We start from the raw sequence: 24,874 nt of genomic DNA on the forward strand, positions 1-24,874 counted from the left end.
TATTAATTTTTTTAAATAATATTAAAATTTATATATATATTTTTTTAAAAAAAATATTAAAAAAATTAAGAGAGAAGAGATGTTCACACTTTTGAACATCCTCTCTCCTCTCTTTTATAAATGAATATTATAATATTCATTCACAATAAAAAAAAATTAAATAAATATTATAATATTTATTTAACATCCCATTTACAATAATTTTGTACCCAGGACATAAGTAGCATTACCAGATTAGTTTAGAGGGTAGCATTACTAGATAGGACGAGAGACGATGGATCTGGATCGGACGGCTCTCGTGTTCGTCTACGGCACCCTCAAGCGCCGCTTCCCCAACCACTCCCTCTTGGCCGACCTCGCCGCCGCTGGCGACGCCTCCTTCCTCACCTTCGCCCGAACCGCTCGCCGCTTCCCCCTCGTCATCGGTCCCCTTTCCATCCCCTTTCTCCTCCGCCTCCCCGGATTTGGCCGTCGCGTCGACGGGGAGCTCTACGCTGTCTCCTCCCGTGGCCTCTCCCGCCTCGACGAACTCGAGGGCACGACCCGCGGCCACTACGATCGGATCCCTCTCGTCGTCGTCCCCTTCACTCCAGGGGCCGATGGCGACGAGGCCCGTGACTCTGAGGAAGGAGAGGATGCGCCTGGGGCTGTTACCGCGGAGGCCTACTTCGCTCATCCGAGCATCGGGGACGACCTGTGGCGGCGATGCGGAGAAAGAGGGCTCGGATCCTACACGGAGGACGACGCGAGTGGGTACGTGCCACCCAAGGACCGGCCGGCGGGCACCACGTTCCTTGGCGAGGTGCGGCGCTTTATTACCTCTCCTTATTAGATGAATGAATTACTATTTATCGCTAAATTGCAAGAAACAAGAACCCATTTTCACCATTTCTCCCAAAAATACAATTGATTCTATCATCAAAAATCCTTTTTTTTTTCATAGTTGCTTTTGTCTCTCCCTTCGTTATTGTTGATCATGAGCCTTACCAGAGTTGCTCACCGCAGCCAATTGTTGGCCGGAGCTTCGTCGGAGAATTTTATCGGCGGCTTATTTAGATGAACGGAGCCTTCGTTAAATTTAACTTTTAAAGTCTGATTATTTAGATGAAAGATCTAGAGAGAAAAGAGAAGGATACATCCACAAATTCACATATGGATTTTCCTGATCGATGGACATTTTGCTAATTAGAAGGGGATCCTGGGGTAAAGTTTGGCCTCGATATCAAGGATTCGAGTTGTGTAGGGTAAATTGCATATAATAGACCAAATATAGTCGGGATCTTATCCTTTTTATGTGTATTTTGCCACTTACCTTTCTCTTCCTCATGCATTTCAATTCATGGTGGTCGTTGCTTCAGAGGTATCATCAATTCATCATCAAGCATAAGCATACATTTTACCATAACTTGCATCATTCTAGATGAGTTTTATTTTTCCATTGGAGAAGACTATGCACATCACTTGTGGTCCATGTTTATTAAGGTAGGTGTTGCCGAAACAATTCCTAAGCAGAATCACATATCTATTGTTCGGGAATCTAACGAGTAGTGGACTGATATTGATTCACCAAGGGTTGTCTTGCCTGTAGAAATTGTGGAAGTTAAGAAGTTTCAGCTCCAGTGACTGCATAATTGAGCAGGGCAATGCAGTTGGATAAGTCTAACCAATGAAGCCAGGAATAAGATGCGGTGAGGCACATTTATGATCGTAACGGGCATGTTAGTGAATGTGTTTGGCGATGCAGGTTCAACAGCTCTCGTCGCCTAACTAGGTTAAGACGCAGAGCAAAGACTAACATGTAGTTCAACTTGTGCTCTCGTCTTTGAGCTACCTACCTGTCTGTGTGTATATGCCTAACTAGGTTAAGATGCAGAACAAAAGCAGTGGCTTGAAGCAGAAATACATGTGTGTGATAAATCTTGATGCTACTAGTTTTGGATTAAGCATCGACCATAAATGTTCGCAATAAATTGTAGTGATTTTAGCATGTTCACTGTGGGTTCCGCAACATATCTAAACATTTACTGAACTTGAATATTACATAAACAGGTTGGAGAATACAACAATATCGAGTATAGATATTGAGAATTTTGACTAATTGTTGATGGTTGTGCTTGACCTCAAACAAGCTTTGGTTTGGTTGACTTTTTAAGTTCATGATGAAAAGCCTTTGAATCCTTGAACTTTGAACCACAGCATAGATCATCATGTTACCAAGTCAATGCCCTCACTTTAGTAGCAGCTTCTTTGATTTGATCGATTGTGAAAATGGCATAGAAATCATCATCTGGCAAAGAATTACACGTTGCATAGGCAACATCATCGACAGTCGCCAGCAAAATTAGGATATATGTGAGAGAAAATATAAAGATTATGCTTGATTAATTAATCAATTAAAATTTCTTTTGAATGGCGAATAGCCGGATACCGTAATAGTAGCCCCTAGAGTTTGGTGCGGTGGTATTGTGGTAAGAGGTATAGTGTATTCCCAAACAACTAAGGTTCAATTCTCATGCATGACACTACGACAATATAATTACTAGTTAAGCTAGGATAGCACGTCAAGAGCCACCGTATATATATATTTTATATCAAAAATATTTGTATTTCAGTATATGAGTAGCCGGTATAACATATAACAACTACACCATAGCGTTTGCTGCAGTGGACACAGTTTGAATCTCTAGAGGGAATGCAGTTTTGCAAATAAAAACTCGATTTCGATTTAGCAAGGACGCATTTATTAGGTAAACACAATTAAATGCATAAAAAAAAGATGCTAAGTAATTTTACTTGTTTACAATCAACCAGTTGTTAGTCCAAGAACTTTTGAAGATCTACTGTTTTCTCCTCTTCAGAAATATCTCGGAGACAGAGAAACTTTTTATAGCAATAAAGCACGAGAGAAAAATTGACAAATAGTTAAATCAGAAAATAATTCAATGTGTGGACTCTACAACCGAGGCTCACTACTCAACACATAAACACATAGTTGTTAATTCATATTAAAGTAAATTATTTTTCTTTTTAAAGTAAATTAATTTTCTTTTTAATTCAATTTGATTTAAAATATTATATAGAGAATATTTTTATATTAAAAACTTATTTATTAACTTGATGAATATTAAAAAAACTCATCATACTTTTAGTTACTTTGCAATTAGATATAAGTTGATTTTATAATTTATCATCTTCGTATAGACGAAGAGATGCCAAGACTAAGGATAATTAATTTTTACTATAATTTATTGGTTATGCCAACTATTTAAATAATTTTAAATAATTTTAATTAAATTGATAAAGAATAATTTATATAAAAGTGTTCAGTATATAATATTTTCGACAAGTTATATCAGTTCAGTTTATTTTAACACATCAGTAGTTGTTATAACAGTATAGAAATAAAGATATTTTTAAGATAATAAATATATTGAGAATAAAGTTGAAAGATATTATTTTATTTTAAAAGTAAATGATTCCTTTTTAACACTCTAATAATTAATAGTCTTTTGTTTTGCCCATGAAGATAAGACTATTAGACCTAATTGATTTGATCACTCCTGCAAGGGGTAATGACAGGTCTAGATATTGATAGGGGTCACTCAGCGAGACCATTTTGATCGGTAGTACAAGCTGTGATCGGTTCTCTGTCGGTGAAGCGAGTGTTTTTTTGAGGACGTTTTCCTCGTCCTATAGACAGAGGGTTAGGTCGGCAATGTGATCGGTTCACCGTTAACGAAGTGAGCATATTTCTAAAGACGTATTTTTCATCATTGTAGACTGAGGGAGGGCCAGGGCCCCTCCCAGTCTAAGAGGCCCTCCACTCTTGCTCCCGTATTATTGGAAAATTCATGCATCCTTTTATCCTTAACTATAATCGTTGGGTTATCAACGTGTCTATTCCAATAGATTTTACCAAATGAAATGTAAACTTATCGTCTTCCCTAGAGCTTGCTAACTTTACATTTTACCTCCTAAATTTTGGCAGATTATAGTTGTGCCCTCAAACTTTTCAAAATCATATCACCTTATCCTATAATTAGTTCAGCATCGTGATATCCTACAACTCATCGGATTTCACTATATGTTCTCTAATTTTCCTTTCTAAAAATGCATCCTAGAATTAAAAAAACAAACAAAGTTTTCTACCTCATACCACGAGGCATTGGCATGGATCTAATTAGATTTAGGTTTTAAGAATAATTTTTGTTGATTCAAAATTATCTGACTTTGATTAAAATCAGTCTAACTTGATTAACTTCATATTATCCGAAAGATCAAAAGCAAGCCATCGTCATTCTAATAAAAAACAAGATAGATCCGATACTAAAATTTTAATACCATGAGGCATTGACTAAATTCATTTCATCACCACCACCGATACCGACAAAGGATCCCCTTCGGTTGTGGCCAACACGAACCTTGCCACCGATACCGACAAAGAAACCAATGACATCCACAACTTGGGAGCAATTTTTTCATATATATTTTCAACTAATCTTCAAATGACCTTTTCCATAGGTCTCATTTTATCCCGGAAGATATAAAATATCTATCACATCTTTCATCTTCTAGCTATTTTATTTGATGGTCAGTGATCTCGTAATTTATTTCCCTCCCTATAATTTAGGGACATACTCAGATATATTTGGGGTGAACATAATTAATTACCTTTTGCTACCATCTATCACATAGTTATCACCATGTAAATAATGATTGTAACAGTCCAGCACCAGGCCGAAGTTCAATTAAAATAATAACACGTATAAGATATTTGCTGATAAGGGTAATTTGAATAAAGAAAAGGCCATCCTACTGCTTAGCAGTAAGAGGAAACACAACAGAAAAAAGAATGGAAAGGATAAGAACAATTCTCTCCAAATTTAGTAAGGGGAATACACATAATGTTAGAATGGCGAAGAGCATCGAGTTAACTGGTAAACATCTCACAAGAGCTCTGGGTCTTGGAGGTCGGCACTGGACTTGCTATGCTGCCTCTTGAGTCCCTCCTGAATCCGGTCTTTGATGGCAATTTCCTGTCATACAAACAGCCTGAGCAGAATAGACGACACGTTGATTGAAATGTAGGACAGTTAATCTCCTCTATTGTACAATAATCTGAGGTCCAACAAATTTCCTCTATTGAACAGCAATTGAGATTATCCACTCTTTTACAACTTACACTGGCGAGAAAGAGTTCATCCACCAATTTCAAAACAAGGTGGCCAAAAATACACAAATCAGGTGGTCAAAACTTCATCCAAAGGGAGGAACAAGGTTATTATTGGTAGCGGGAGGAAGAGACTCGCGAATTCTCTTAAATTAGAAATGAGTTTGCCCAACTCACTCTAGTTCTTATATAGACTAGTCTGCACCTATTTGATTGTCTCTTAGGTTACACCCATCCAAGTTTATCTTTGATCATTGGATTGTTTGACAACCTAAATTGCACAAATTCAAACACTAGCTCATCAACCCATGTCACATACTGTGGCAATAGATTAAATACATGCCTAAATGTGCCTTGAAGCGAGGCAAAGTACACCAACAAGGCATTCCACTGCACCATATCACATTGCATTGTACCCTACCACATCACTCGGTCGCATGCACACGTGTCAGTAGCCCACTTGGTGAACATGAGGCACTTTGTTAGCGCACCCCACTCATACGCTTTGCATATTACCTAAGCCCATCCTGTGCTTTTGCAATATGTGCAAAGCAGATCATGCCTCCATAGAGGCCATTAAGTCCATTGACAAAATACCCCACCTCCCGCCCGTAATTTACCCGCATGTAATTTACCCGCATGTATATTGCTATGGAACCGGTGATACTGGACCGCTTTGGGTGAGCGATATCACCTTTGCTCCATTAAGTCCATTGACATAACTTTAAGCAAGTGCCTAATGTTCAAATATATCAATCAATCTTTTTTTTTTTCAAAATCTTGATGTATGACAAAAGTTCCAATTCAAAAGAGCCCTCTTTTTTGTTCTTTTTGTTTAGAAAACTTTTTTGGTAAACAAGTTTATTTTGAAAAATTCCAACATGAGATGGGTAGTGAGCTTACCATAATGTGGCAGCCCTCCTCAAATTTCTCAAGGAATCCTGCAATCCATCTGTCTGCATTCTCCACCCAGTCATTGGGTTGGACTCCTGCTGACTTTGCTACCGTGTGCAACTGCAGAAAAATAGTTGTCAAAAGCTGAAACATAAAGAGCTGGAGATTCAACTAGTTGGCATGAATTTAAAAGAAAATGAGAAGGAAATTAACTGAAAAGGACCAAGCATTACATGAATGCTGCTAAAATTTTAACTAACGAATTTTGGTACTGCTCATAAAGGGTGGCTATTGTGACTACTGATTCTCACATCAGGTTCTTATGACGTAGACCTATCATTGCTAAAGCATTCAACTGTTCAACAAACTACAGTAGTTATTGGGAGTTATTTCAAAGAAAAAAAATTCTGTAAGCAGCGCAGCTATTTCAATAGTGTCAAATAAGATTATTTTCACAGATTACAAATCGTATGTTAAATTCTCAACTTAATCAATTATTTCAGAAAATTCGTAATAATGAAAGTTGAACTGCTCAAAGGAAGATACAAAGGTTTAAAAAGTACACATGTAACATATGCATGTATGATTATTATCCTATGATCGGATGACTTCACCGAGATAGTCAGTGACATTCAGTTGCAATTGGATATTATTATATGCTTCAAACATGATACAGTAGAATAATGTAGAAAAGTCACGTGTTTGATGTTTCTAAGCTATTTTCTGGATATTCACCTACCTGAGTCATATGATAATTCTAACGTACACTTTTTTGTCAGATAGTCAGGATAATATCCTCATTCGCACAAGAATCAAAGGCCTATTAGAAGTAAAGTCTTGATATTCCATAGTCGTAACACACTAGATAGCCTAGCAGTTGCAACATCCATGCTACCTTTTCACTACAACAACAACAACAACCAAGCCTTTTCCCAATAGGTAGGGTCGGCTGTATGAATCCTTTTACGTCATTGAGCTCTATCTCCTATTATATCATCATCTATATTTAAATAAATTTTATCCTGTTTTATTGTTGCTAACCAAGTCTTTTTTGGTCTTCCTCTTCCTCGTTTGATATGCATGTTTATCATAGTTTCACATCGCCTAACTGGAGCATTTATTGGTCGTCTAAATATATGTTCGTACCATCTTAAATGTGTCTCTCAGAGTTTTTCTTCAATAGATGCAACTCCGACTTTCTCTCTAATGCTCTCATTTCTTATTTTGTCCATCTTCGTATGTCCACACATCCACCTTAACATCCTCATTTCTGCAACTCTCATCTTCTGCTCATGTGCTCGAGTCATAGCCCAACATTCAGCTCTATATAACATAGCAGGTCTAACTGCGGTTTTGTAAAACTTACCTTTAAGTTTAAGAGGTACTTTACGGTCACATAGAACACTCGACGCTACCCTCCATTTCACCCATCCTGCTTGTATTCTATGTAAGATATCTCTCTCAATCCCTCCATCATTTTGTAAAAATGATCCTAAATATTTAAATCTCTCGGTTCCGGGCAACTCGTTCTCTCCTATCTTAACAATTGTTTCATTACTTCTAATATTACTAAACTTAAATTCCATATATTCTGTTTTTAATCTACTAAGCTTAAAACCTTTCCCTTCTAGTGTTTCCCTCCAAGATTCTAGCTTAGCATTTACTCCTTCACGTGTCTCATCTACCAAAATAATATCATCTGCAAACAACATGCACCATGGTACTGTGTCTTGAATGTGTGCAGTGAGTTCGTCCATAATTAGTGTAAAAAGATAGGAACTTAGTGCTGATCCTTGATGTAACCCTATCTTTATTGGAAATGCTTCAGTTACTCCCCCTGAAGTCTTTACTCTGGTCGTTACATCCTCATACATATCCTTAATTAGTTCAATATATGTTACGCTAACACCTCTCCTTTCTAAAATTCTCCATATAATTTCTCTTGAACCTCTATCATAAGCTTTTTCTAATTCAATGAATACCATGTGTAGATCTTGTTTTTGCTCCCGATATTTTTCAATTAATTGTCTAAGAAGATGTATAACTTCTATTATCGACCTTTCAGGCATGAACCCAAATTGATTTTTTGTCACTGTGGTCTCCTTAATTTTTTTTTTATTACTTTTTCCAAAAGTTTCATAGTATGACTCATTAGTTTAATACCCCTATAGTTTGCATAATTGTGTACGTCTCCCTTATTTTTATATAAGGGAACTAGAGTACTTATCCTCCATTGATCAGATATTTTTTTTGTTTTCAATATCATGTTAAATAATTTTGTAAGTCATTCAATACCTTGTTTCCCTAAGCACTTCCATACCTCTATCTGGTCCAACGACTTTTCCATTGTGCATCTCATTTAAAGTTGGTTTTACTTCTGAAGTTTAATTCTACGATAAAAATTAAAATTTCTATCCTCATTTGACCTAATTAAATTACCTAAGTTAAGTTGGTCACCTAAACCTTCATTAAAAAGTTGATGAAAATACCGCTTCCACCGCTCTTTTATTTCTCCATCGTTTACTAATACCCTATTACATTCATCTTTAATACATTTTATTTGGCTAAGATCTCTTGTTTTTCTTTCTCTCACTTTAGCTATTCTATAAATGTCTCTTTCCCCTTCTTTTGTATCCAATTTTTGATATAACCGTTCAAAAGTTTCATTTTTTGCTTCACTCACTACTTTTTTAGCTTCTTTCTTGGCTATTGTATATTTTTTCAAGTTTTCCTCGTTCTTACAAATATATAATTCCTTATAAGCTATTCGTTTTTCCTTCACTTTCTCTTGTACTTTCTCATTCCACCACCAAGATTCTTTACTTAGTGGTGCATGTCCCTTTGACTCACCGAGTACACTCTTAGCTACTATTTTCAACTTTGATACCATCTTATCCCATGTTGTATTAGAGTCATCGTATATTTCACCTAATGCTTGTACTTCTACCTTCTCCTTAAATATATGTTGCTTCCCATCCTTTAACTTCCACCACTTAATTATAGGAATTGTATATATTTTCTTTCTATTGATACTATGTTTGAGGCGTATATCCAACACTACTACCCTATGTTGGGTAGTCAAGCTTTCTGCCGGGATGACTTTGCAATCTTTACAAATCTTTCTATCCTTTTTCCTAACCATAAGAAAGTCAATTTGAGATTTATTATTCCCACTTTTGAATAGAGCCGTCAATTTGGGTTGGGTCCGTCGGGTTGGCCCGCCTCGCCAAACAATTTAAGCGGGTTGTGTTAGAATTTTATCAACCCAAGCCCACCATGGGTCAACCTGCCTAGGCCCGCGACCCGCGCGGGTCGGCCCGCGATGGGCTTGGGTTGGCCCGCGGGTTGAGAAACACATGCAGACTAAGTTTTTTGTCAATTTATTATCTTTCTTTGTTATAATTTTGAAATAAAAATAATACTTTTTATCTCACATAACTACTCGTTTGTGTTCATTTATATGTAAAATACATGTTTATGGATACATTTGGTTGATGAAACATTTCCGAAGTAAAACGTTGAAAATATAAAATATTTTTTAATTTTTTTAAAAAAAAATGATAGGCCCGCGGGTTGGCCCGCCAAACCCACAACCCGCCTTAGATTGGGTTGGATTGGAAATTTCCCAACCCGCCAAGTTGACGGTCGGCCCGCCCCGCCCCGCCAAATGGTTGGCCCGCCACGAGCCGACCCGCCCCGTCATGGGTTGGCCCGTTTGACAGCTCTACTTTTGAATGTGACTAAGTGTTCTTCTCTTTTCACTAAGTCAAGATTTTGAATCTATGAAGATAAACCACTCTGATTGATACATGCATCAAGTATGTGTGCTAGTTGCCGGCACTTGTGACTTTAACATTTGTCTTGTTAAGAAAAACTGCTGCTACGATTTATGCGACAAGGTAATTGAGTGAAACAAAACATACATCAGAATTTCATAATGAAAACAAGAGAACAAAATCTAATGAGCCGTATATAATAAAAAAAAGCACTCACACCTTTTCTTGATGTTCCTTGACTTTTTCCCGCAGTTTAGTTATTCCCATGTTCACTCTCAGTTGCTTCTCCTGGAACATTCAAATGTGACTAAATGTCTCAATGAGATGGGTCGAATCACTCAATAAATGAAAATAAGATGTTGTTACCATCAAGATGATGATTCTCAACTTCTAGGCTTTTAGCTAAATTAGGGAAAATAAAGACAAATAACTACCTTCACATAACTCACTCCAAGATCCTTCCTTGTATACCCACGGGCTAAATTACGCATCACATATTCATTGTAATCTTTCAAAATCCTCATTATTAAATCTGATGTGGAAATGCCATCTGTTCGCTTTGTTTCCTTAAACTTCCCAATAGCTTTGACCTACATTTAGACAATTAATCCTCCATTCATTAAAATACCATTCTAACAGTGATAGAAAAGGAACTAACAAACTCATAGACATCTTTGCCAGCTCCACTTGCATCTGCATATCTGCAAAGAATCATGTTAATGACAATAAGTTGGAGCAGTGAAAAAGCATCACAAAATTAAATTATGGACAGGATACACATGCCATATCAGGAAATTCGAAAAATATGAAAACTAGCTGAGAATTATTATTCTCAGATGTACGTTGTAGACAATGAATGTAGCTGCTTATCAATCTGATTAAATTTGTTCAGTTGTGAGGTAATGGATTGGATACTGGCAATTTCTTTCTCACGTTACATCATCAAATATCCAGGTTTATATATTTCATTGAGTGTGCAACAAGAGTTTGGCAACCAAAAAGACTTTGACAAATAGGAAATAAATCAAAACATTATGTGCCAATTCTAGCTACAAAATTGGAAAATCATTATCTTTACCACTACAGTGAAATTTTAAGTTATCCAACAATCACATGTATCATTCATTGAATAAATATAAGCTCAACACTGAAAAATAGAGCCATGCAGAATGAAAATCTGGCTGTTCATACAATTTTCTCTGAATACTCTGGTTAATCAAACTTACGGAAGGGAGTCGTGAGCTACAAAGTCTATGTTGTGCTTGTCTATGAATTCTTGGTTAAGGACCCATGGAGCATCTGGTATCACTTCGTCTACCCACCTAAATACAAAAGCAAAATATTAGAATGAAGTCTTATCCAACCATCCCAGCAATTGTACGACAATTAAGATCCATTTTCATTAAGGACTATATCTTGAAAGAGAAAGGAAACCGCATTTTAAAGCTTCACTCAAAATTAAACACTTTTGGTGTGACAAGCATCAGACTAAGCTTCAACAGAAATGAAAATTGAGGAAAAATCAGGGAGAGAAACACATACTTGCAGTGACGGAGTGATTCATAACGCTCAGCTTCAGTCATGACAGTTTTTCCTTTGTATTTAAGAGTAATTTCATCATTGCAGCATCCAACTAGTAAATAGGTGTTTGGAAATCTAAAAGGAAAGCAAAATCTTTTAAAACAGGGTGTAAATAACTACAAAATTTATCAATAAATAAAAGTACATCATGTCATAAAAGAAAAAAATAAATGTGCAGGAAACTGTTTCCAAATATTTGAAAAAAAACAGATAGAAGACGTACCAAAAATATGGTTAGGAGGTATCACATATAAACATAATTAGTGAAATTCATAATAAAGAATATATAAGTTGTCTGAGAAAGCAACCTGTTTATTAGAATGATCCACCAATACTGACATTGGCAACATTGGAAGTATTGAAGGGACATTTTATTGATACAGCTAAAAAGTTATTTTTGGATGCTAAAATCAAAACCAAAAATTCCATACCCATTAATCTATTAATAAAAAAAGGGCAGTCAGGTGCACGAAGCTCCCTACATGCGGGATCCCTGGGAAGGATCCATTGTACGTAGCCTTACCCTGCTTTTTGCAAGAAGTTGTTTCCAAGATTCAAACTCATTACTCAATCTAACTCATATAATTAAAGTTAAAGACTTAGGTTAGTGAAGCATCTACTCATACAGAAAATTTTCTATCAAGAAATTAATTGTGAATTTCTCACTATTCTAGTAAATTGTGATGATAAGTCAAGCTTTTGATGAGAAAAAGGACTCAAGTCATTAAAGTAAAAAAAATATCATTTATTAGGAAATCCTCATTATGTTAACTATAGTTCAACATAAAAATAGTATAGCTTTGTCTTCTAAGATGCAGTAATGGTAAATAAGGAATAATATTGTAATGAAGTACATCATTAGAAGGTAACCAGTAGGGTTCCTTTTAAATGAATATGAACTAAATATGAATTCTCATGGATCCAATTTTTTCTTTTTTATATCTAAAATTACTTTCTGAAATTTAAGAGCACTTGACTAGCATCTTCTATGCTTTTCAGCTTTCTCAATTTTTTTCTTGAAATTTGTGTCTTTCGGAGTGGTTTCAAATTTTGGAGCATAAATGGAATTCTGCTGAGAGAAACCTGAGAGTGCTTGCCACATGTGGCAGGTGAATTTCCAATTTATTGTTCAACTGTTACTTGAAATATGGGGAGCTATATTTGAAATCCATATAAATTCACCCTCATAAGTTACAAGCTGTCTGTTGCCTTTACTTCTTTGTCACTCTGGGAAATTATATAGTTCCAGTGTTTGAAATGTCGTTTCGTGCCGCCCGGCACAGACGGTTTTTACCGTTCCGCCAGGCGGCCGAAACCGGCACGGGAGGCGTCCCCGTCTCGGTGGCGCCGGAGGAGACGCGGGACGCCTCCGGCGGCGTCCCGTGACACCTTCTGCAGCACCGAAGGCATCGTGCGCGACGGCTTCTGCGGCGCCGGACGCCCCTTGCAGGATCGCCCACAATCATCGCGGCGCGATCTCGCGTACTGTCGCGATTTTTTTTTCTGTTTTTAATAATTATTTATTTTATTTAATTAATTTAAAAAATTCCCAAGGAGGATGTGTGATATTTCAAAGAGACTTTTATAAACCCTAATTAAATTATCCTAATAAAATATATAAAAAATATATTTAAAATTAAAATAAATTAAATAAATTTTATTAATTAATATTCTAAAAAAATGATATTTTAAATTTCATTTAAAATTTTTAAAAAATCTATAATAATTCTTATTTATATTCTAATACATTTTTTATTATTTTAAATTTCATTTAAATTTTAAAAAAAAATTCTAATTTTTTTTTTAAAAAATTCTAATAAATTATATTTATATTTTGATAAATTTTTTTAAAAATTTTTTTACTTGATATTTTTTACTATTTAAAATATATATTATTTAATTAATAATTAATTAAATGAATAAATAGTTAATTTATATAATTATTATTAATATAAAGTAATATCTTGTATTAATTTATATTATTATTATTATTATTATTATTATTATAGATGCTTCCATTTAAATTTGAATTATTAATATATCAATTCTATTTAAATAAAATTATTTTTAATTATTTTTTCTATCAATATTAAATTATTCAATAATTGAGAACTTATAATAAATCAATATACAATTTATTTTTATATACACAATAAACATATTTATCTTATAATTACTATAGATAAATAAAAAATACCGAAACTATATCGGCACAGCACGATACGATAACGAAACCGTATCATTCCGGTCTGAGACCGAAACCTCGGCACGGGTCGAAATTTTAAACCTTGTATAGTTCACAATATGTTTGAAGCAACTTAATTGATACATAATTCTCCAGATATAAATTACCCATTATTTTACTTTATTCTCACAATAACTAGAGTTTTTTTGCCTGTAGGAATTAACAAAACTGAAAAATTCTCATGAATAAAATCATTTGTATCTCAGAACTTTTTTAACAGTATATGTAGACTGCATAGGACATATACAATCATTGTATGGCAGCTTATATGGCTCAAGCCAAGGCTTGTTAGACCATGATAGGAAAACATCAAACTTTAGATTCTTCATCATAAAAAGCCACTAACTAGTAAAAAAACAGAGGAATAGAAATATAAAAATAGAGGGAAAAAGTTTTGTTCTTGGCATCCATATATAAGAACCTGTTTGTGTTATCATTTGTTAAACTTAATCCAGTATCAGGTAATTGAGATTATAATTTAAGTTTGATGGTTCATTGAAATGAGATGGATAATAATTCTCATAAGAAGAGAATGAAACACAAACCAATGGCCTTCATCCAATTGGTAAAATTGGCCAGAAAGTAGAGTCAGTCCTATGGTCAAGATTTGTAGACAATGAATATCTATATTGTTCAAATGACATGAGATCTAAAAGTTCATATAATACTTCAGGATCACAGAAGAAAGAGTTGTTTCGTGTTTCAACCATAAGATCATAGTATAAAAACATCTCAATTATTAGATTATTATTTAGAGATTTAGAGTCCAGAGATAGTAGCAACAAGAATAGTAGCACAAACCAAAATGTGACACCCCAATATACATGATAAATTATAATCTTATACATTCATAACTTGACGGTCAGGAAATCCCAAGTGCTCAATAAAATGAAATAAAATTTCAGCTTTTTCTTGCAATGCAACTTGCTCTACTATTTTGTGACTAGAAATAATCATAGTTATTATAGGTGCTCGCCTGGCTGTGCCTTGCACCTAGGCACAACAAAGTGAGTTTCTTTTGACTGTGCACCTTAAGCGTGTGCATTGTGAGAGAAGAAAGAAATCGATTTTGAGGAAATTGATGAAGATTCAGCTATATAAATCTGAAAGTGATGATGATAATGATATGATTGAGGAAGATGATGAAGATTTTGATGATTTAGATGTTTAATTTTTTTAAAAAAATTTGAATTATGTACATAATGTATTTATTTGCTATTGAATTTTATATTTATATTATTGTTTAATATTTTTATGGACTATAGTTTTGTTAGTAAGATATTTTGGTAGAACTTCCCTATATATGTTTGAATTGTAAAATTTATACTAGAACGCCTTACTTCACTAAGGCGTGCGTCTCACCTTGCATCGCGCGCCTTAGGTCCCAGAGCACCTATGCACTTTTGGACGCCTTACGCCTTAAATAACTATGGAAATAATAAATATTCGATGTTACTAAATTATAGCATTTTTTTGTCACTGAATATTATTGTTCTGTTAAGTTGTTATATATCATAAGATAACAAATAAAATGTTTTAGTAGATAGTAACCTTTATTATTCATCTAAACAGGATATAGTTGCTATAGGAGATTTGATCAATTATGACTGCTATCTCAGCTCCTCTTCGGATTTATCTACTTGACCTAAACTAGAATTTATATTGCTTTCCTAATATGGTTCAAATTGCTACTCTTAGCAAAATTCATCAATATCTTGTTGTATTAGATTTGCTTTGAACTCATATTTATTTTCTGATTCAATCTATTATTAGTGGAGTCATAATACAATCCAACAATAGAGATGCCTTTTAAATGTGAACTAATGGTAGGTATATGTACTTTCTGAGATTATAATACCTCATGTGGTTCATTGAATGGTGCAGTTTTAATGAGAAATATTCAAATTCATATCATTTATGATGTAATAATTAAGCCAAAGTTAGTGAGATTTGTTGCACACATCAAATCCATTCTCAAAAAGATTTACCTTGTGCTAACTACCTTAGAACAACCGCTTGTTGTTCCCAAATGATCTGTTCTTTTAACTAATTTAATTGAAAGTATAGAAATTTTGCATCCTATCTCATGGGAAATAAGAGATACCCAGAAAGAGGATGATCAATTCCAGGGGACCAACCTCCAATAAACAAAAGGCTTTTATTTAGTAATGAATTACCTCATTGTTTTTATTGATTGATTTCTTGCAATTTATTTATGGCATCCAAGATGCACCTTGTCTAATAACTATCTCTTTATTCTAAATAAAATAAAGTAATTTCTTATTATAATTAAATAAATTATTCTAGAGATAATAAAGGACAATATTTATAAGTTGAAGGAGTAACATGAATAATTCTCTTTTGAGGCCATATCCTTCCATTGCCCTTTAAAGCAATCACATCCTCCTTCGTTATTTTTTATTCTTTTCTTTTTCTTTTGATGGCTTGCATAAAATGTGGACCAATTGAAGCCTCCTAATAAAGTTATTATAGACAAATAACCTAGTATGATTCATCCTAGAGTCCAAATGGATATGCCTAAAATAGCTTTGTCAAGGTATATTGTGTCTAGTCTTCATTATGAGGTTATAAGCATGTCAATACTTTCTTTTGTAAAAGCGACTTTTGCATTGAGTCTTCCTTTGCTTTACCTTGCCCCGAGTCTTCAATGAGCTATGATAAAAGAATATTCTACACCATGCTTGCATTGAGTAGTATTTAATGTATTGAGACGTCTTGTGGTATATTTTCTTTGAGCAAAAGTGAGTTCAACAGTGTTTCTCTGAGGAACTTAGTTGGAGTTATTGATGAGAACAAGGTGCCCATTTTTTATGGTCTCTAGCAATTTATACTCATCGCCAAACTTGTGAGCATAGAGGAAGATATTGCATTTAATGCACTCGTTGAAGGGGATATGTGGCTGCACTAGACAAGGTATTGTTCCTTAGTTCTCTTGAATGATGGAAGTAGGGATTGTTGTAAATGATAGAGGCTCATAAAAAGGCTGCAATGCAGTGACCTAAAATATATGTTTAGATCCTCAATCCCCTTTATAGATATATTATTGTTGTTTGTTCTTTTGCTGGATCTGTTCCACTAGTATTTTCTTTTATTGCACTTTAAACTTATTTGTATTATCATAACTCATCTCAAGCAATAGATTCCTCACAATTTTGTTATTCTTCATTTTTTATTTAAAGATCTTTTCTTATTGCAGTCATGTAAAGCATAATGCAACTTTTATAGTGTGAGGATGGTACATCCTAGCTTTTTAATATCATGATGAAGCCCAGTATAAGTGTTCAACAATTCTTGCTTTGACCAACCACAAATTTGGTTAAGGAGTTGGAGAAAGCGATTATGGTATTCTGCTACTGTTGTGATTGTCGAATTTTGGAGAACTTCTTATTTGCATTCTCATACTCTTGGAGGATGAAATGGCTGAGAAGACCATCTACAAACTCCTCCAATGATGTAGACCCATGGAAAAACTCAAATAATTAACACCATTAGAGTGCCTCCCCTTCTAGATGCAAAGAAGCTACATCCATTGGATCCATATGGCATGCCATGTAGCAGAAAAAATCTTTTAGCTTTAGCAACTCATTCAGTAGCATCTCTACTTTTCTACTAAGGGAATTCTTCTTGTGTTTAATAGGATCTCCAATTTCTAGCTATATGAAATCTTATTGCCGACATGTTAAATTGACTAAACATATTTTTTTTATAATAATAATTTTTTTCTTCTAATAGAAATAAACAAATAAGGATATTTTAAAGGAAGCTTTATTAAATAAAATTGAAATAATGCAGGTAGATTAAGGCCTGAACTATTCATGACTCTAATGCTATCAATAGATAGGATAATGATAATGATTACATTAGGGATTGTAACAATGATGGTGGTAGAGGGATTATAATGTAATGATAATTGGTGGCTGTGAAGAACTGGGCTCTGATACAAAGTTGATAGGACCCAGTAGAAAATAGAGAAAAGGGAAAAAAGGATGATCACTTCAATGAGATCGACCTCCAATAATCAAAAAGCTTTTAATTCATAATTAATTAACTCATTGTTTTGATGATTGATTTCTTGCCAAAGAATATATGTTTTTGTATAGGCATCTAATTCCTAGGATACAAATTGGATGATTCAAATGGAGGAGCACGTTAGGCGTTCTTTCTAATTGTAAGGTACCTCTAAAGTTTATTGGAAAGTTTTGCAAAATGACGATTAGACTTGCTATGTTATATGAAATTAAATGTTGGGCTATAAAGAGAGCACAGAAGCAAAAGATGAGAATCGTAGACATGAGAATGTTAATGTGCATATGCGGACATACGAGGATGGGCAAAATAAGAAACAAGAATATTAAAGAGAAAGTCAGAGTTACACTTATTGACATAAAACTTCAAGAGACAATTTTAAGATTGTACTGACATATACTTAGACATCTAATAAATACTCTAATTAGACAATGTGAGGTCATAACAAATATGCACATTAATAGAGGAAGAGGGAGACCAAAGAAGACTTGCTTAGCAATGATAAACAAAATAAAATTCATTCAAATAGAAATGATGATATAGTAGGGGATTGAGTCTAATGGCATAGGAGGATCCATATGAAAAAAAGAAGCCCAAGCCAGACAGGGAAAGCCCCTATACGAGTACCAAGGAATACATGAGTAACACTCCAAACATACCCAAAAACATTCCCAAATACCCAAAAGAGAAAGCATTATACATTTAGTTGCGCGTAACAAAATCAAGGAAAGCATTCGCCTGATTAAATCGGTCAAATAGGTGGCGGCTAGGGTTTCTCCATGTTCCCAACCTACGCTGGAACACTCACCCCACCTAATAGATTTAATGATAAGGAACCTCCAAGAGGAGTTACCCAGACTAGAGTAGGTTTGGAATATGGCGAGGGAGGGTTAATTGTTCTTAGAAGCGAGCGCTTTCCTTGATTTTATTATGTAGGACCGAATGTATAGTCCTTCCTTTTTTGGGTGTTTAGGGGTGTTTTTGGCCAACTAGGAACTCCAATTGAATGGATTATAGATTGGATCCTTGCCTTCCAATTGAATTGATAGAAGTTGACTCGAGTGGGCTATCTTACAAAAGAAGTACCCTTGTCGCCCCGATGGAATGCATTGAAGAAAGAAATCCACTCTTATCCCTTTTCTTTTATTTAATCTTTTGGTAAACCTGTCTTATTCTTTTATATGAGTAAATGCTACTCTAATTCCTTTAGGAAAAAGTGTTGTATCTCACCCAACTCCTACAAAACCCACCCTCGAGGGAGAAAAGGAAGTTATCAACACCAATTGAACATTATGGACCTTATGCTTCACCAATCTTTATATGCCACAAGGAATCGATCAATCGAATCCGTTGCAAGCCCATTTTTTGAGCCCTTAGGGTTCATTCTCTTTTTTTCTTTTGTGCATTTCCCTTCCATGTTCCCAACCTGCTTCTAGTTTGGGGTAACGCTTCTTGGAGGTTCCTCGATCATTAGGCCTATCAGGTGAGGCAAGGGCTCTGGCATAGGTTGGGAACATGGCCCGAGAGCCCACCTAATAAATTAGGTTGATTGGGCAAGTCTTTCCTTGATTTTGTTACACATGATCAAGTGTATGACACTTTCTTTTTGGGGTATTTGAGTATATTTTTGGGTGGTTTTGGGGTGTTACCCATGTGTACCTTGGCACTCATATAGGGGCTATCCTTGACTAGCTCGGGCTTCTTTTTTTCATTCGTACATTTCCCTACCATGTTCCCAACCTACTCTAGTCCTAGGTAACTCCTCTTAGAGATTCCCCGATCATTAGGTCTATTAGGCGGATGTGCCTTGTCAATAATTAAAAAGACCAATTCCAATAATAATCTCCTATTATAAATTAAATAAAGTAATGTACTTATTCTGATTGAATGATTTATTCTAGAGATTATAAATTATAGTAATTATAAGTTGAATTGGTAATTTGAATAATTCTCTTTTAGGACCATATAAGAATTTTCCTCATTTTCAATCCAAGTGCAATTCTTAGTGAGGGCTTCAACCTACGTCAAATGGCGTTATTACACTTTCAGTATTCTAATTGAATGAATTATTCTAGAGATAAAAAAGAATAGTAATTGTAAGTGGAAAGAGCAATTCTCTTTTGGGACAGTATTCTATCTTTAATCCGAGTACAATTCTTTCAGTTCTTTTCAAACTATATCAACACCAATTCACGGTGTGATTGACTTGTATTATTCTTTTTCCTTCTAGTATTTGATGAATATAGAAACTAATTAAGTCCTAAGAATCTAGGAATTATCCCCAATAAAGATCAATCACATTAACTGGACCATAACTCCACAAGAAGCGACAGGAACAAAACAGGATATAGTCAATCAATTAGCCTAGATAATGAACTGCACGGGATCTCACATTTTCTTTGCCTGTTCGAGGGCTCGAGCGTGGCCGAAGTGGAACAAGTCGTAGATCCCGTCAGCGTAGATGCGGACAGGCCGCTCCAACGAACAAACACACTCCTCCGTAGACGAGCTCTCCGCGACCGCGGTAGGGTGGGCCAAGCAAGAGAGGGTCTCGTACCACGTCGTGGGCGTGGCGGGGGCTTCCAACTCCAAGTTCGACGCCAATGAGCATGTGTCGGCATTACCGAAGGGCGGTTGCGCCATAGGATCGCTCGCCGGAGGCACCTTCCCTAGCGTGCGGCGCATCGGCGGACGGTGCTGCGATTCTGGAGGGAAATGACGAGAGGCGGAGGAACGAAGAAACAACAAAATTGGTTTCTTTCGTTTTAAAGAGACGGAGCGATAATAAAATCATAGACGAACCAAGAAAAGGGGAGGGGCATCTTTTAACTGGCCGATATAAATTTTATATATATATTATATCTATAAAAAGTTTTAACTAAATTTTTTTACTCCCTCTCAAGTCTCATACGCATGCAATAAATTTTTTCTCCTTTAATTACATACAACATACATAGTCATCACTGTGGTATTCTTTAAAAATTAATATCAAGGTGGTATTGGTATTAGTGTTGGTTTATGAATCAAGGTGGTCTTTGGTGTTAAATTTACAAACTAGCACCACTTGATATCTACTGTTGGTTTTTACAAACCAGTACCAAGGTGTAATGCTGATTTCTAGTCTTGGTGCATCGCTTGTTGCTAGTTTGAATTAATTAGCACCACCTTGATTCTGATTTCTTTAAACTAGCACTAAGGTCATGCTGTTTGTAGAAATCAACATCACAAATTTGCATCAATGCTAGTTTGTAGCCTTGGTGTATCACTTAGTGTTAATTTCTATAAACCAATATCAAGGTGACGCTAGTTAATAGAAAGCAACACCAAGGTGATGTTGATTCTACAAACTAGCACCAGTGTAGAGCTAGTTTGTAGAAAGCGATATCAAGATGGTGCTCATTTCTACAAACCATCACCAGTGTAGAGTTGGTTTGTAGCCTTGGTGATAATTCGTAGAAATCATCACCAACTTAAAAACCAATATCATCTTACCTGCAAGAGAGAGAAAAAAGTTATTTTGTATGCAGATGAAAGAGAAATTAAAATTTAAAATTTTGACTATATTTGTAACCTTAGTGCGGGTTTGTAGAAATTAGCACCAAGGTGCTGCTAATTTCTACAAACTAGTAACACCTTGGTGTTGGTTTCTACAAACCAGCACCAAGGCTAAGGGGTGCTAGTTTGTAGCCTTGGTGCTGAATTGACATTAGTTCATAAATTAGCACCAAGACCTGCACCCTTGGTGTTGGTCTTTAGAGACCAGCACCCTTCAGTAAGGTAGTGTTGATTTTTAAAGACCAGCATAACAACGATGGTGGTGTCTGGTGCATGTAATTAAAGGAGAGAAAATTTGTTGCATGCAAATGAGATTTGAGAAGGATTAAAAAAATTTGGTCAAAGCCGCGTCAAATGGCCACATCGGATGTCGTACACCGCCGCTCCCATAAAGGTGTATAGAATATATACTTTGTCTCATGACCTATAAATCAAGATTAAAAATGTTATCACCCCCATATATTGTCACAGTTAGTGCTTGCATTGATGATTACTTCAATGGATCTTATCTTAGAGTTAATTTTCAACGAGGTACAAAATATCTTGTTCGATGTCTAATCTTTTTCATATAAAGGATTATTATGTTAAGATAAAATATTCTCTATAATTTATCTATCTTTATTTAGTCAAGATCTAACGATATTGAGCCGCTGGGTTGCTTCAAAAGATTAAAAAAAAATTCATTATTGACTGATCCATTTGAACATGTTGGATTGAGAGAGAGACAAGGGTAAATATCGTTAACAAAGTTATTTAAATGCAACGAGAACAATATCTTGAAGAATTATAATAAAAATATAGTACTTTTAATCCTTTAAAATATGCAAGTAGATTTTTTTTTAAAAAAATATGGTATTATTTCATCATGATTTTATGTTTATCATTTGAATGCGTAGTAAAAAATTTGAATCAAACTCGATGTCACATGCATAACATAGTTGATTTTACTTAGTTTACCATCTACCAAGGCGACTACACCCGAGACTTAGTCCTAAATACCACCACCACTATCCATCTCTTTCTCGAATATTTTCTAGAGGCGAAGAAGCTTCTTATAACCTATGCACAGCAAATACAAGCAATACAAAGATACAATATACATATAAAAGTGAAAACAACTTTACAAGTGAAATATTTGCTTTTGATGCTTTCTCGTTGCTTTGGATTACCTCTTGATAGTAGAAAATGCAATAACACTTTGTCTCCAAACCCTTAATAACGGCTAGTTCAAATCACCTAAAAAACCACCTTTATATGGTTGTTGTTTGGCCTAATTACTTGCCCCCGGGGCTAAGGTGTAGCGAAAGGGTGCAAAGTTTGTTAGGACCTTTGTGCCCGCTAGAGGGGGTGAATAGCGTTTCGTCGCACTTGTCGGTTGCTTCATCTTGATAATGTGCAGCGGAAATAAACACAAGACACACACAACGCTAACACTACGGATTTACTTGGTATCCACCTCAAGAAGAGGTGACTAATCCAAGGATCTACACGACACACTCACTCCACTAATGAAAACCTCCTTCTCGGTCGCAGCCGGAGGCGGAGAAGCCTCGTACAGTACTCACACACAAACACAAACACAAACACAAGAAGAAGAAACAAAAATACAATGTAATACACCCTTCTTCTTGCTTACTTGTGTTTATCGTCGCCTCTTGAATCTTGGCGAAACTCCCCAAGTGCCTTCAAGAACTGACGTGAGTAGATCGGAGAAAGCTCGTGAAGAATTGCTGAAAATCGCAGAAGACATATCGCAAAAATCTGCGGAGAAAACGCTCCGCCCAAGCTTTAAACAGTGCTCCCAATCGATCCAAATCATCCCCAATCGATTGCCACGTCAGCACCGCTCCATCGCAACCGTCCATCACCTGCATCCTATGCAACGGTCACTTCCCAATCGATCGACCGATCGATTGGAACTACTTGAATCGATCGCCCGATCGATTCAGCTCCATTCTGTGTTCTCGCGTCTGCGCGAGAACTCCTTCTGCCCAATCGATCGATCGATCGATTGGCAGCTCCCAATCGATCGCCCGATCGATTGGGAAAGCTTTTGTGCTCACGATTTCACATCCCAATCGATCAACCGATCGATTGGGCATTCCCACAATCGCAACACACTCCAATCGATCGACTGATCGATTGGACCCTCATTTAATCGATCGCCCGATTGATTGACCAATATGAACTTAACCCAAACTCAAGTTCAAAGCCTCCAACCCAACTCCCGATCAACCGTGACCTGTTGGGTCTCCATGCCTAGTATTTGGCCACACCCGACCAACCTTGAACTAGCCTTCTAGCCTCCTCCATCAGCCTTGCGTCCCTCGGATATCTCCCATCCTTCACGCCTTGTCTTCAGGAGCTTCCTTCGGCCTCATCCTAGTTGTCGAGTTCTTCTTGCCAAGTCACACTAGGACTTACCTTGCCAAGACCACATGCTTGGACTTACACCCTTTGCCAAGATCACACTTGTACTTTCCAATTGCCTGGCTCCTCACCAGAACTTTCTCCTTTGCCAAGATCACACTTGGACTTTCCAACCACCTGGCTCCTCACCAGGACTTTCTCCTTTGCCAAGATCACACTTGGACTTTCCAATTGTTTGGCTCCTCACCAGGACTTTCCCTTGCCTAGCTCCATACTAGGACTTTCCAAATGTCTAACATCCACTTAGGACTTTCACCACTGCCTAAACTCCAGTTAGGACTTCCAGACGCCTAACCTTCAATTAGGACTTACCCAGTCAAGTCTCCTGTCATCCCTGACCTACTTGACTTGTCTTCTCATCAACCTGGTCAACCTTTTGACCATCTCCATAACTGGACGATTGCTCCAACAATCTCCATATATTGTCAAATCTCAAAACTCAAATCCCGACTCAATCTTAACTCAACTCAAGCTTAGTCAAACTGATTAAACTTGACCAAGAGAAATTGCCCCAACAATCTCTCCCTTTTTAATGTTTGACAATACCTCTAAGTTAATACCTCTAAGTTAGGCTAAATCTCATAGTCGTAACTTCTTTTTCATACCAAGGCTAAATCTCATAGCTTTAACCTTTTCTTTATTACAAGGCTAAATCTCATAGCCTTAATCTCCTCTTCATCACAAGGCTAAATCTCATAGCCTTAACCTTTTCTTCATCACAAATCTAAATCACATAGCCTTAATCACTTCTTTACACCAAGGCTAAATCCCATAGCCTTAACCCCTTTCACGACAAGATATGAATGAAGGTTTCCTTCATTCTCTCCCTTTCCTAGAGGGCAAACTCCCCCTACTTGGGATAAAGGTCTAACTTAACCTTCCATTCTCCCCCTTTGTCACACATCAAACACTGAAAACAAACTTTTCTCCATAAGAGTTAACTCTTCGTTGTTTACAATCTCACATGTTGTTAACAACCCTACAATAAAGATCTCATATTCTTCATTGTCTCTAAAGCTCCCTCTTGAGCTCTACTTCACTCCAAAATGCTCATCCTAGAGCATGCATCAACTTCCCAATGAAACTCCCATTCATTGTATTCAATGCTCCCCCTTGAGCAGAAATCTTCTTCTCAATGCTCATCCAAGAGCATATTTCACGTTATCAATGAAGGTC

At 36.0% G+C, this 24,874-nt stretch overlaps 2 protein-coding genes across 5 annotated transcripts in view; one reads left to right on the forward strand and one right to left on the reverse strand.

The window, feature by feature from the left end:
* Window positions 1–203: 203 nt before the first annotated feature.
* Window positions 204–24,874, forward strand: part of LOC121969861 (putative gamma-glutamylcyclotransferase At3g02910) — a 50,792-nt gene continuing 26,121 nt past the window's right edge. The window contains exons 1-2 of one of the 4 annotated variants that reach the window (XM_042520142.1): window positions 204–802; window positions 1,487–1,599. In XM_042520142.1, coding sequence (XP_042376076.1) covers window positions 275–802; window positions 1,487–1,588 — 630 coding nt within the window. In that variant the 5' untranslated portion in view covers window positions 204–274 and the 3' untranslated portion in view covers window positions 1,589–1,599. Of the gene's footprint in view, window positions 803–1,482; window positions 2,007–24,874 lie in introns of those variants that run through there. The other 3 variants (XM_042520145.1, XM_042520144.1, XM_042520143.1) reach the window with 3 other exon arrangements.
* LOC121969860 (choline-phosphate cytidylyltransferase 2-like) lies at window positions 4,749–20,505 on the reverse strand. The gene is made up of 8 exons (XM_042520141.1): window positions 20,106–20,505; window positions 11,383–11,496; window positions 11,067–11,162; window positions 10,499–10,541; window positions 10,275–10,430; window positions 10,060–10,128; window positions 6,074–6,184; window positions 4,749–5,036 (listed from the first exon to the last, which is right to left on the reverse strand). The coding sequence occupies exons 1-8, from the start codon at window positions 20,396–20,398 to the stop codon at window positions 4,947–4,949; spliced, it is 972 nt and encodes a 323-aa protein (XP_042376075.1). The 5' UTR covers window positions 20,399–20,505; the 3' UTR covers window positions 4,749–4,946.

This window comes from Zingiber officinale, chromosome 4A (genome assembly GCF_018446385.1).
Source record: "Zingiber officinale cultivar Zhangliang chromosome 4A, Zo_v1.1, whole genome shotgun sequence".
Classification (NCBI taxonomy): domain Eukaryota; kingdom Viridiplantae; phylum Streptophyta; class Magnoliopsida; order Zingiberales; family Zingiberaceae; genus Zingiber; species Zingiber officinale.